Source organism: Camelus dromedarius, chromosome 4 (genome assembly GCF_036321535.1).
Source record: "Camelus dromedarius isolate mCamDro1 chromosome 4, mCamDro1.pat, whole genome shotgun sequence".
NCBI classification, from domain to species: domain Eukaryota; kingdom Metazoa; phylum Chordata; class Mammalia; order Artiodactyla; family Camelidae; genus Camelus; species Camelus dromedarius.
The window spans coordinates 71,599,011-71,612,519 of record NC_087439.1 but is presented as its reverse complement, the minus strand read 5'-3'; the positions used below and the strand labels follow the sequence as shown (position 1 = coordinate 71,612,519).

General features: G+C 37.8%; 1 protein-coding gene across 1 annotated transcript; it reads right to left on the bottom strand.

Annotated features, from left to right (window-relative positions):
- Positions 1 to 4,208: 4,208 nt before the first annotated feature.
- Positions 4,209 to 13,443, bottom strand: CLK1 (CDC like kinase 1). Its single transcript, XM_010991957.3, has 13 exons — positions 13,287 to 13,443; positions 11,720 to 11,880; positions 11,084 to 11,312; positions 9,972 to 10,062; positions 9,487 to 9,553; positions 7,391 to 7,507; positions 7,141 to 7,307; positions 6,508 to 6,602; positions 6,285 to 6,414; positions 5,607 to 5,689; positions 5,068 to 5,147; positions 4,705 to 4,795; positions 4,209 to 4,583 (listed from the first exon to the last, which is right to left on the bottom strand). Exons 2-13 carry the CDS (start codon positions 11,878 to 11,880, stop codon positions 4,440 to 4,442), a joined length of 1,455 nt encoding a protein of 484 aa, XP_010990259.1. The 5' UTR covers positions 13,287 to 13,443; the 3' UTR covers positions 4,209 to 4,439.
- Positions 13,444 to 13,509: the final 66 nt, after the last annotated feature.

The window sequence follows — 13,509 nt, the reverse complement described above, 5'->3', positions numbered from 1 at the left end:
ATCCTCAGTGGATAGGCTAAACACAGAAAGGGGTGGGGGGAATGAGGAAAGAACTCATACTCTTGAACAATACAAATTATCCAAACTGAGTAATAAACACAATGGATGGGGGGTTGGTGGGGGATGACCAGAGGGTCAGGGATCTGTGACACCATAATAAAACATCTAGTATTCATGTCACTGACATCTCAGAAAGGAGAAAAACCACAAGGCTGAAAATAGTCAAAGAAACATGGCTGAAAACTTCCCAAATTTGACCTATATATTTGAGAAGCTGAGTACAACCAAATAGAAAAAACCGTAAGAATTATACAGCATGACACATCAAACTTCTGAAAATCCAGCCACCCACTGCCCTTTTTTGTAAATAGTTTCATTGGAATACAGTAACATTCATTCACAAAGTGGTCCAGCTCCAAGGAAAGGGTTTTTTTCCCCAAACTCTATTGGAAAACTTACAACATATACAAGAAAAAAAAAAAATACAGTGAACCCTTACTGATCCATCACCCAGTCTCAATTATTATCTCATGGCCAATCTTGTCTGTGCTCACCCCAACTGCTTCCTCCAACTCCCTTGGATTTTTTTTTGAATAAATACCAAGATACCATAACTTTTCTGGGAATCCTGTTCTGTGGCCATTGAAAGGGAAACAGTTTTCTCTCTTCTACTGCGAGAATATAAGCCAGGGGCTGCAGCCAACCATTCTTGCAACCATGTGGAAACTTCTAGTGACTTTCTATGTCATGCAGAACACAATCAAGCCTTTACTACAACAATCTATAAAACCCTACATGACCTGGCCCCTTTGTTCTAACCTTATCTACTAACATCTTTTTTCAAACACCCATTCAGCTTCAACCACACTGATATCCTTACTGCTGCTCATTGAACATACTAAGGATGCTTCTGCTTCACAGGCAGTTTCCTCTGTCTGCAATCTTTCCTGGTTTATCTACATGGATCTCTCCCTAACAACTCTGCTCAAATCAAAGTTTATCATCCATTCATTCAACCAACATTTACTGAGCACCTTCTATCTACCTGGCATTGTTACAGGCTCTTGGGACACAGTGAACAAATCAAAACATCTTTAATATCATAGAGTTTACCTTTCAGAGGTGTAAAAATAAATGCCCACAGAGAAAAATAAAACAGAGAAGAGGCATATGGATGGTCTTGACAAGGGAGATTGTGGCAATATTTCAAGTAGTCAGGGAAAGCCTTACTGAATTAAACACCTGAAGGAGAAAGACTGAGACGTACATATCTATAAAAGGAAGGACAGTACTTGGTAAGTTTGAGGAACAAGGAGACCAGTCAGGACACAGCCCTGCATTAGAGAAGAGACTCAGCAATGCGTTCAGAAAGATGGAGAGACTAACAGATATTAAGGTGATTATAAGGACTTTGGTAAAACTGATACAGAAACACTTGAAGGTCTTGGAGATGAATGACTTGATACTCAAAAGTCTCACTCTGACTCCTAGTAACAGACTGGGAGGAGGTAGGGTGGATGATTCTGTTGATGGTGTACATTCTCCACTTCTGCCTTGTCCATAACCCTTTGCTATGTAATATTGTTATACCCTCCCATGTAGATTCTGGGGCCCAGGCATGTTTGTTTCTTTGACCAATAGGGTGTCAGCAAATTGGCTCTGGGACACCATTCCTGAGGAAGCAGGGTAAGCCTCAAAGCCTGAAACTGCCTCTCTTTTAAATTTAGGAAAATACAGGCCCTATAGGTTTGTGTCATCCACTCTAATGTATCTTTCAGTCAAACACATAACCAATGCATTGTGACTCTCAGATGTTAGCTAGCAATTAGTGTAACTGAACATCCAAGTCACCATCGTCAATGGCAAATTACAAAACTCAAAATTTAGGTTACACTATAGTACATAATTTAAGGTACCTAAGTAATTTAAAATATGCCAACAATTTAGGGTCTACTCTTTAAAAAATTCAGAAATCCTCTATATACGTAACCTTGATGTAATTTTTGAGTGGGAAGTAAATTAAGACTATTGCATACGCCAAAGAAAAATACCAGAATATGCAAAATACCAGTCAAAACATGGGTTCCTTCTCCCAGAACAAGTAGCCTATGTAGATAGGCCACTATTCCAACTGTGCTTTTCATATATTAAACTAATTTCTACTCCTAACTCTGAAGTAAATACTATAATCTGTAATTACACAAGTACAGGAACGCAGAACTGTAGTGACATTCCAAGGTCCCTCATAAGGGCTAGATTTGAACCTAGGCAGTTTGGCTCTGGAGTTGGGAGCCTTGTCTCGGCAACAAGTATAGCATGGCCTTCAAATCTGCTTAAAATATCTCAGCCTTAATATACCTTCCCCTCAACACAAACCCTCTTTTCAAAAAATGGTGCAGGAACTGGATATCTACATGCAAAAAACTTAATCTATAGGCTTAAATCTCCCTCACAAAGATTAAATAGACTTAAATGTAGAAAACGAAACTGTAAGATAACTTAAGAGAAAACCTACACATCTTGGGGATGACACTGACTTTTCAGAAACACCCCCAAAGGCATAATCTATCAAAGAACTGATAAACTGGGCTTCTTAAAAATTAATTTCTATTCCGTGAAATACAATGTCGAGAACAAGCCAAGCCAGACTTCAGGGAAACACTAGTATAAGTTATTAAATGATAAAACATTGTCGTCCAAAATATTCAAGGAACTCTTAGAACTCAACAATAAGAAAATAAACCACCTGATCAAATTATTGTTCACTGCTGGTAGGAATGCAAAATGGTACAGCTACTTTGGAAGACAACTTTGCTGTTTCTCACAAAACTACATACTCTTACTATTGGATCCAGCAATCGCACTCCTTGATATCAACCCAAAGGAACTTGGAAACTTATGTCCACAAAAAAACCTGCACACAGATGTTAACAGCAAATTTATAGTTGTTAAAATTTGGAAGCAATCAAGATGTCCCTCAATAGGTGAATGGATAAACTGTGGTACATCCAGACAATGGTCTACTGATTCAGTACTCAAAAAAAAAAAAAAAAAAAAAAAAGGAACTACAGATAATGGAAGATAAAATTACTACTGAAAAAGAAAACAAGATGAGGAGTCAGTTTTTGAGTTGAAAACACAGCCCATTCCTCCAGATGGCCTATGAAAATGTTTGAATGCTACTTGTCTAAAATGGCCAGAATCTTAATCAAGGAATGGAGTTTTAGAATTTGCAACCAGAATTCTTTAGTTCCAGATAGTCCTGTCTAGTACACAACTTTTTCACTGGACCAAAACACCTTGAAAAATAATGCCTGTATAGGTTGTGTAAAAGATATTTATGACAAACACAATAATGAAGAGATAAAAACAAACTAAACAGGAATGTTTCAGAAGACACTGGGATAAAACAGCATTAGATAGTAATGCTAAATCTTTATTATGGAAAACATTCCAAGCTCACTTGAGTTTTGAAGAAGTATAAAATAATTTGTTGAACGAAAAGTTGCCATTATTCTACACGGTGATTTTGGGATAAATTATTTTTTAAAAGTGTGTGTGGGGAGCACTACCAAAGTTTAGATCTTGCAAGCACCTTTCCAGAATTTTAAAATAAACTGTAAACTAAAAAGAAATGAGCTGTAAAGCTATGAAGACATAGAGGACCCTTAAATGCGTATTACTCAAAAAGTGAAAGCCAGTCTGAAAAGACCACATATGGTTGTGATTCCAACTATGTGACAATCTGGAAAACGTAGAACTGTGAACATTAAAAACTTCAGTGGTTGCCTTCGGTTGGGAGTGAGGGGAGGATGAACAGAAGGGATTTTGAGAGCAGTGAAAACACCCTGTGAACTATAACGCTGGATACATGAGGGATGTTGATAATGGGGAAAGGCTGACCGTGTATGTGGAGCAAGAGGTATATTGGAAATCTCTGTATCTTCCTCTCAATTTTGCTGTGAAACTACAAATACTCTAAAAAGAAGTATTAAATACGAATAGGAATAAAGGGAGAACAAAATTTCCTTGGCTAATCTTTAGTTCTTTGTATCCTAAAACTTAGTTTCATTACATTTCGTTTAGAGAAGGGGTAAGTCCTAAAATGGAATCAAAGGGGAGTATTTTCAAAAACCTCCAAGAAAGAGACACACCACCATTCTCATAATAACAGAGGTAGAATAAAAATGGTGCTAAAAACTGTGTAATTCATATAAATTTCATAAGCACAAATTTATTCTCAATAAATCAGGTTATACAGTAATTACTGAAAAAGATGTTCATTATTTCGCTATTTACTTAAATCAAGTTATCCAAACAAAACACGGCAATACAAAAATGTAGAAATTTACAAAAACTGTACAAGATAACTTAATAGTTAAAAATTAGACTGATACAGTCCATACAATCTCTTTTAAGAGCGTGGAACAATTAAAGATTTATATAGTCTTTTTAAGGGGGCAAAAGAAAGGATGCTTTAAGGCTTCTTTAAGAGTAATCCTTTTAGCTGGATCATACTCCAACATTTTCTCAATGAGGTCAAAGAGAAGCTCATGTTCAGCATCCTGAGAAAGCATAAATTCCTGAAAGGAAAAGAAATACAGTCAATAGCCTTTTCTACTACCATTTACTGTAATTTCATTTCTACCCCGTTAAGAGGGGTAACTCAAGGTTTTGACCATTTAAGCAAAAACCCAGGCTTACCTTCAGGGGTTTACAGCGCCTTGAAACGTATCTGCCAGCAGAACTGTGTTCATCCCAGTCTAAGCGATCATGATGGAAGTATTTACGTTTCCTAAGAGTAAGTCAATATCCATTCTGAGTGTATGAGTGCTGAGAATGAAAACTTAGAACATCTAGCAAAGGTGACTGATCTATCAATTAAATCAACGCCTTTCCAGAGATTTAAAAAGCAGCACAGAAGTATTAACAGGCTTCCCCAGCAAGGTAGTCTACTATTTAAAAGTGATAAAGCATTAGGTCTGACTTCACTGTGTTATAAAGTTCTGACCAGAACACTTGAGCAAGTAGTATTAATGATAGCACTTACTCTTAAATAAGACATACCTGGTTTTCTGTATCATATGTTTTGGTAAAGGTCCAAGAATCCTTTCCATCATTGCCAAGTGTTCCTTACTATCATGTGTCTAAAATAATAAAGAAAAGTTTTTAATTATCTCTACTTGCATACTACACTTTGTTCTTATTTAACAGAGCTGCTAAATTTTTAGTCCATAGATTATTACAAGTCACAAGGAAGGTGATCGCTGAAAAAAGGCATACCTTTAGCAAGTTATACAGCACAAGAAAAAATTAAGGCCTACAGAACAAGTTCACGAATAATTTCCCTAAATAAAACAAATGTAATGTACTGTAATATAGTGAGAAATGTTTTAAATAAAATGATAAATTATGAAGGAAATACAAATGCCCAACAGTGTCAGATGACATGAGATTTTTACTTCTTTGTATTTATCCACAATTGATAGTCTCTAACAAGGAAGAAAAAAGCATGACCTAAATGTGTGTACTTTGTGTTAAAGTGTTCATTCATATAATAGCAATTTACTTTTGCAAAGCCACTGAAACAGATCATTGTCACTTACTGGAAATACTGTAAATCCAAGGTAATATTCAATAAGAATACATCCTATACTCCAGACATCGCATGGCTGGGACCAACCTAGAGCTGCAAATCAAACCAAACTGTTAATGAAAAAATCCTCAATACTTCTCAACAACATGTTTTTAAAAAGTATATAATCTGATGTTTGAGCTGGAAAGAACCTAAAGGAATCACTTAATCCAAGTTTAAACATAATACAGTAGCATAGGATATAATTAGGGCTCTGGAGACATTTGATTTCAAGTCCCAAACCTGGCACACTCTTCTGGGAGTATTGATTAAGGAAAAGCATTTTTTCCTGAGCCTCCACTTCCTAATTTATAAAATGGGAGCCATCTATACCACATGAAGACTGACTAGACAGACATGAAGTGTATGGAATATAACAGGCATTAAATGGTTATGTTTTAAAATCCCACCACATATTACAAACAGGCAAACTAAATTCTAGAAAGGTTAAGCCACTTACTCAAAGTCCTAGGGCTATCTGGAACAAATAAAGAGTTTAAAATCCTTAATGTGTTTTATTATACTAATCCCTAAAAGGGAAAAAGATAAAGTCCCACAAAGAATAAAATGTAGAACTGTAAATAAATTTTAAAGTCAGCTTCAATAAAGACATATACTGGTTCTCAAAGCACAATTAAGAAATACTTACCTAAAATAACTTCAGGTGCCCTATAATGTCTTGTAGACACCAGTGTACTGTGATGTTCATCATCGTATGTTGCACTTCCAAAGTCTACAACTTTAATATCTGGATTTATTAAAGTGCGTTCATCACGTTTCTGAAAATCATAAATGATGATTAAAGATGCATAATACTAAGAAGGCATAAAACACTCATTTGGAACTGTGAAGACAAAACATCAAAGACTCACCATTTTGGGATTATACGCCTCTGTGTAGTCAGATTGTACAAATAAGATGTTTTCAGGCTTTAAATCTGTGTGAGTCAACTTATTACTGTGCAGAACTGAGAACAAAACAGAGTAAGTTCCTGTATTATAAAAGTCAAAACCAGAAAACCTAACCTAACAAAACCCCAAAGCCTGGTAACAAAAATCCTCTCTGGATGCCTTCTCACATGTCCAAAGAAGTGGTCAACATTCAACAGCCCGCTAGAAAACCATCAGGACCAAATAAAATCCACCACCCTTCTAAAAAATTAGTTCACGGACAGTTAACTGCTTAAAAAGTGAAGAAAGAAGTATCCTTCCCTTCTGAAGCTGAGATTTGTCTTTCCTTAATTTTAACTCACTGATTCTAGATTATTTTTTTTAGAAACCAGAAAGGCTAAATGACAGTCTTAGACACAACAATATTACTCAATGAAATGCAATAAACTTACCAACAGTTTTGTAATCAACACCACCTTTCTCCTACCTACTCTTAAGCCAGGCTTCCAAGTCCTATATGTTAGACCTTATTTTTTCCTTAAAGATCCAAATTGATCTGGCATTAAAATCAGTCTCAGTAAACTCAAGTTTCTAGAATATATGCCAAGTACTTACAGTTCACAGACTTGCATATCTGATAAGCCATCTTCCTGATATGATCCAGTCGAAACGGCAGAAAACCATTTTCCTTAATAAAGTCATACGTACTAAGTCCTAGTAGTTCAAACACAATGCAAACGTGACCATGATGCTCAAACCACTCCAACATCTGGACACAGCGGCTATAAACACATGAAAAACAACTGAGTACAGCCTCTCGCAATTCCAACTGAGGCCATTTTTGAAATTTTATTTTGATACTTACAATGCACTGCTGGGGTCTGTTGTATTTAAGTGTTCCAGAACTTGTATTTCTGAGCGAGCGGCTTCACAATATCTATCCACATTTTTAACTATTTTTACTGCCACATGCCTACCTCCCCTGTTAAAGAGTAAGTCCAAGTTAGAAAAATGATAAAGATAATATCCAATTCCATTTCTCTTATCACTCTTCAAACTCTACTACTACTTCTCTGACCCACTTTTTAAAATTTATGGTGTAGCATTCAGTTTCGTCTGATTATATGTAAGTACTCTAACTTCAAGTCAATGTTAAGAAACTAGAATGATCTTCGGGCATTTGGTAGGGTCAACATGTCAATACATGTTGAATGACACAAATTTCTTTCATCAGACCACCACTCACATGATGTCCTTTCAACTAGGTATCAATAGCTTTAACTTCACAATATTGGGATAGTACTGTTGCCAACAGATGCAACCGGTGTTCCAGGTTCTTGTCCCGTCCCAGAAAGAATTCAGAGACAAGATGTAGTGGTTAAAAAGGTAAAGTGAGGATTTATTAAAAGATGGACAGTACACTCTCAGGGGGAGAGCGGGCAGACTCAGGTGAGTGGCTGCCCTAAGTTTCTTTGGCAAGTTAGCTACATAGGGTGTAAAAATGAATGGGCAGAATATTCACTGGGGAGGGAAGGGTTTGGGATCGTATTCCCTGATTATCATCCCAACTCCACCTTCCCAAAGGGAGGAGGGATTTTTGTCCTTATTTAGTCTGGATTGGAAGTGTCAAGGCATCAGTGCATGATGGGTACATCTGATCTGCAAGGCTAATTTTATTGAAATGAGGGCATAATGAGCAAAAGGTTACATTCTGACACTAGAAATTTCTGCCTTTTCTCACCTTTGTTCTTCTCCAGGCCACTAGTCACCCCAAAAAGCATGATCCCTTATCAGCCCCAAGGCTCCTGCTTTTCTTTGTCTGCCCAAGGATCCCTGCTGCTTACATGATGTGTGGTTTCCTGCATTTGGCTTGTGTCCCTCCTTTCTGCCCAATTCCTGCCATTTGGCCTGTGTCCTCCTTTCTCTGCTCATACCTAGCTATCTGCCTGCTCTAACGGTATCACCTCTATTGACATTCAAACTAAGACTTAAAACAAATGTACATAAAACAGTTTTCCTCTTACAGTACCAATCACTGGCAAATATTTCAATCTTTCTTTGGTCCAGGTTACCAAACTGGGAGCAAAGTTTAAAGCTCTAGTTCTCAGAACCTTATCAACCAATGGTAGGAAACCTCTTCTAGTATTTCATTTACAAAAGCTTTGCCATTCCAAATGGGAAAAAAATTCAAACAAGAAATTTAGAGAAAAAATTTCTTACACTATCTTATTTTTTAACATTTAAAAAAAAAACTTTAAGTATAGTTAGTCCACAATGTTGCCTCAATTTCTGGTGTACAGCACAATGTTTCAATCATACGTCTGTTTCAATCATTTATTTGTTTTCGTATTCTTTTTCATTACTTTTTCATTCAAACAAGTATAAACTTGTTTATCTATTCTTATACTATCTTAAGAAACTTCATTCAGAAGTCTGAAGGGCATAAAAAGTTAAAACTTGTGACATCAAACAAAAGAGTTCTCAGCCCTAGATGTATCATCAGGATCAACTACGTTACTTTCTAAAAATAAAGGTTCCTAGGTAACTACCCTGAAGGCTGGTTCAATGCCTGGGGTAAGCAAAGCTCATGGACTCCTAACATATAACAAAGGCTGAAAACCACTGATCTAGGAAAAAAAACAAAACAAAAACAAACAACAGCAAAAAAAAAAAAAAAAAAAAAAAAGGCCTTAACAATGTCCTAGTAGGACAACAAAATACTTCTTGAAACAAAATCTGTTCTCAGCTTGAAATTAGAGGCTTACACATACTATTAATAGCTACTGCTCAAAATACAACAGGCTAGTAACTTTTACTGGGAGTTTGTTACACCTAAGTCAAAAACCACAGCTAAAAGGATACAATGACATGTCTAATTTATGGTCAGACTATATCCTGAAGCTAAATTAATTTTCTATACTGTTCACCTTCCCAAGTGCAATCCAAGGCCAGGAAACTTACGCTTTATGATCAATGCACTCCACGACTTTTCCAAAAGCTCCTTCACCTAAAGTATCAACAATTTCATCTAAAAAAAGAAATAAAACTTAGTTATATCAAGAAGTGGAAACAGTTTACTTATAATAAAGGCTATCAAATGCAGATTATTCTAGTTGATACTACAAATTTCCTCATCACTAGACATTTTATTGGTCAACACTGCCAAAAAAACCAAAACAAAACTATTTTTAGGTATAATTCCATTTTTAAGCTAATTTCATTAACTTGATTTACTGTTTTGGAAGTTCTGCATAACAAACATTAAATTTCTAAAGAAAGTAAAAACACAATCCCCCCCCACCAAAAGAAATGGAAAAAAAAACAAAAAAAAAAACAAAACAAACAAAAACAGAGAAAGAAAAAAGATTTCCAAATCCCTGAAATCTTAATCTATATAAAGATTATGTTATCTGAAAAGTTAAGAAGTGTTGAAAAATATTCTATACATCTTGCACTTAGTACGTCTCCACTCTGACAGATCAGGTGACCCTCCTCATCATCCTCTACACTCCTGGTTCTTTTCCTTCGGTGACTCTTCTGGAAACGTCAAGTGGGCGGCACCAAGATCATCCAGCCAATCAATATACCCGAGTGAATTCAGGGCAGAATACGAAATTCATTCAGCGGGGAGATATTCAGGCATTCAGATACGCGCCAGGCCACAAACGGTTGGCAGGAGCAATTTCAAATTCAGTCCCCAGAAATTCACAGGGCACATAGTTTATGTTAACAGGAGAAAAACATGGCAAGGAACAGATTTTCAGATAAGATACTCAAAGTGGCAAGGCAACAAAACATAATACAATTGTTCTTTAAAAAAAAAAATGCTTAGTTGTAGCATTCACTGAAACATAATTTTACGTTTCTAGTGTTCTAATTTAATGTTGCAAAATTGTAGGATGTTAATATTTACTTGTCAGAAGTAGACCGTGGCCAAATTAATTTCCTAGCTATCTAAGAAAACAAATATTAAAACAGTAAATAAAATAAAAATCTTAATTTTGGGGAGAAAAAAATATTTGGCACACAATTACACTAAGGTATTTAAAATGTCATCTGAATTTGACCTCCAAATGAACACATAACCCATAATCTTCAAATCTGTTAAGTGGTTTAGTGGGGAAAAAAACTAGAGCACATGCTTTGCCAGAATAATCAGAGGCACGCATAATCCTCAATTATACAAAAATAAAAATCCTATTCCTATTTGTAATAAGACTTTATCAAAACAAATCAGATTTCTTGTAGTACCATAAAAAAATCTTTCAGAATATCTTGTAATCCCTGCTATAAGCTAACCTAAATCAAATTACCTTCACTTTTCCACTGTAACGACAATTAGTTGCCAACTACTAATAAAATCTTACTATATAACTAAACATGTACTGTATTTCAGGAATTTCCTAATCCAATGCACAAACACAGAAAGAATCCTGCAAGTTAAAAATGAGATGACTTCATCTTAAACAGAACTTCCTCAAATGATCAAACACAAATTCAAGTTTTCCTGTTCCACATGGGAAATAAAATTTCCAAAATATTTTAAAAGAGCTCATACCCCATGTGAACGATGATGTGAAGTACTGTGGTGAATTCTGTGTTTGCTTTTATAACTACTTCTGCCACTTCTACCAGAGGACTTGCTACTATGGTTCTGATATCTGCTTTCATGATCTCTATGGCGATGTCCAAGTTCACATCCTTGACTGTAGTCATTTCTGTACTCATCAATGTAGCGTCGACTATGATAATCTTTCTCATTTATGGATCTGCTTTCCAAATAATGGCTAGAAGAAGAAAGTGCTTTGTGTTAACACAAAATATCTTCAAATTCTCAATCTCTTAAAATGCTGATTGATTGATTGATTCAGGTGCTGGGCATTGAACCCAGGACCTTGTGCATGCTTAAGAGTCACTCTAGCACTGAGGTACATCCTCCCCTCCCAAAACAGTACTCTTAATAAAATTTCATGCTTTTCCCACCCAAAAACAAACAGAAAAACCACATACAACTTTGCAACCATCACAAGCCATTATTGGAAACAGAAACCAATGATAATCAGTTTTTAAGTTGATACATTAAGTTTTAACTGTAAAAATGTATCTTCGCCCCGTTTTACTGAGATACAACCGACATGTAACATGGTAGGAAAAATGCACTTTTATATTGAGACACTTTAAATACCCTCCTTACCTATCAGATGTTTTAGAGTGATTGTATTTGCAGCGCTTGTTCTCCCGTGCACTGCTATGTGATCTCTTCCTTCTTTTGCGACTGCTGCTGCTCCTCCATTTTCCATAATCCCAATCTTTTTCATCCCAATCAGGACAGTAAGTTCTCTTTGAGTGTCTCATCTACAAACAAGACAAGTTTCTCCAGTTAAATTGTAACCCACACGTCAACACTGTTTAATCTAACTCCTCCTTGCAAATTAACTGTAGTTGTGACGTTTTAATTGTTCTTTTAAATTTAAGTTCAAAAGTCACTGTCACCCAACCGGAAATCACCGATAAGCCCAATGATTTTGTTGTCCCAAAATCTGGAGCCTGAACTTTATACGTCATGCTCAAATTTATTGGAAGAGTGTAAGGGGGAAAAAACAAAGGAATCTCAATTTATCAACTTTGGGAAAAACCCTTTCCCGGCAGGAACATACATTTATTACACGTAATTCACCCATTTACATGTGTATCCGAAACCTGACTCCAACTTAAACGCAATTTTAATTTTCTTCTTCGCAACAGAACCATCATTATACTTCCTTAAGGGAGGTGAATCAAACTAACAAGGCCTTTCATTATACACGGAAGCCAACCATGGCATTGGTAAAAACCACCACTCCCCAGCACGTCCTATATATAACAAAACCTAGTTTAGCCTAAAAACAACTTACACTATCAATGTGCAAGCCACTTTCCTTTCAGAAAGGTTGCGAACAAAAATGCCCAACAACTTGAAAAAGACATATAAAAACGACTTTTCATCAACTGCAGTTCACACGAGAACCATCCGCCCGGCTCCATCTCGTCGCTGAACACAACTCTGTTATGAAAAGCTCCTACTGTTCCCAAGAAATGGGGGAGGAGAGGCAAATTCCTACGCCTAGAATTCCCGGTCGCCTGACCTCTCCCACCCACTCCTTCAGATGTAACATTATTTCTCTTTCCCCGGGTTCCTAAACCCGATTTTTGTTGACACCACTACGGGCAAAGACACTCGCCGTTTTCCCTCGAACTGTTTAAGACTCAGCATCAGTGGTATCGCTGTCATCTCTCTCTCCATCTGTTAATAAACAAGTTCTCTAAGAGCGTGACCTACACAAATTCCAGAACCCAAGGAAACGCCACCCAGGCCACAACTCGGCCGCCTCCGCCCCGCCGCCATCTTACAGCTCGGCGACAGCTCGGCCGCGGGCGCAGACAACATGGCGCTTGCGGGTGCCCGGGCTCGGCCCTCCCCACTCCCTCTGGGGAGGACGAACATTCGAGAAGCTCTCCCTGCCGAGCAAACCCTGCGACTCCCCTCCGACAGAGTCTGGGGGCGTCGCAATTCGAACAGAAGTTCGCAGCGTCGGGCTCGGCAAAGCATAGAAAGCGAGCGGGCCACCTTTGTGCAGCCAGGGGCGGGGGCATGCAGGGGGGAAAGGGGGTCATCGTGCTGGAGATTGCGGGCGACCAACCAGCCTGGAGGGGACCGTCACCAGCGGTCTCGAGGCACAGAAGAGGCCCTCACCCCTAGCCCGCTTCCTCTTGTGTCTTACCGTCCTGGCCAAAGACTCCAAGCCCAAGGAGACGATGATTGCAAGACAACGACAGAGAAACCTCAGCCGGCTGCGACGGACTCCAAAAACAAGATGGAGCTGACAGCCGCAGCGTCCGAACTCTCCGGGAAAACACGATGACACAGCAAGCGCGTCTCCGCCGCGGGGAGGGGCTTGGCCGGCGCGCCTTGGCCGCCTCGTGCGCAGGCGCGGGCTCGGAAGC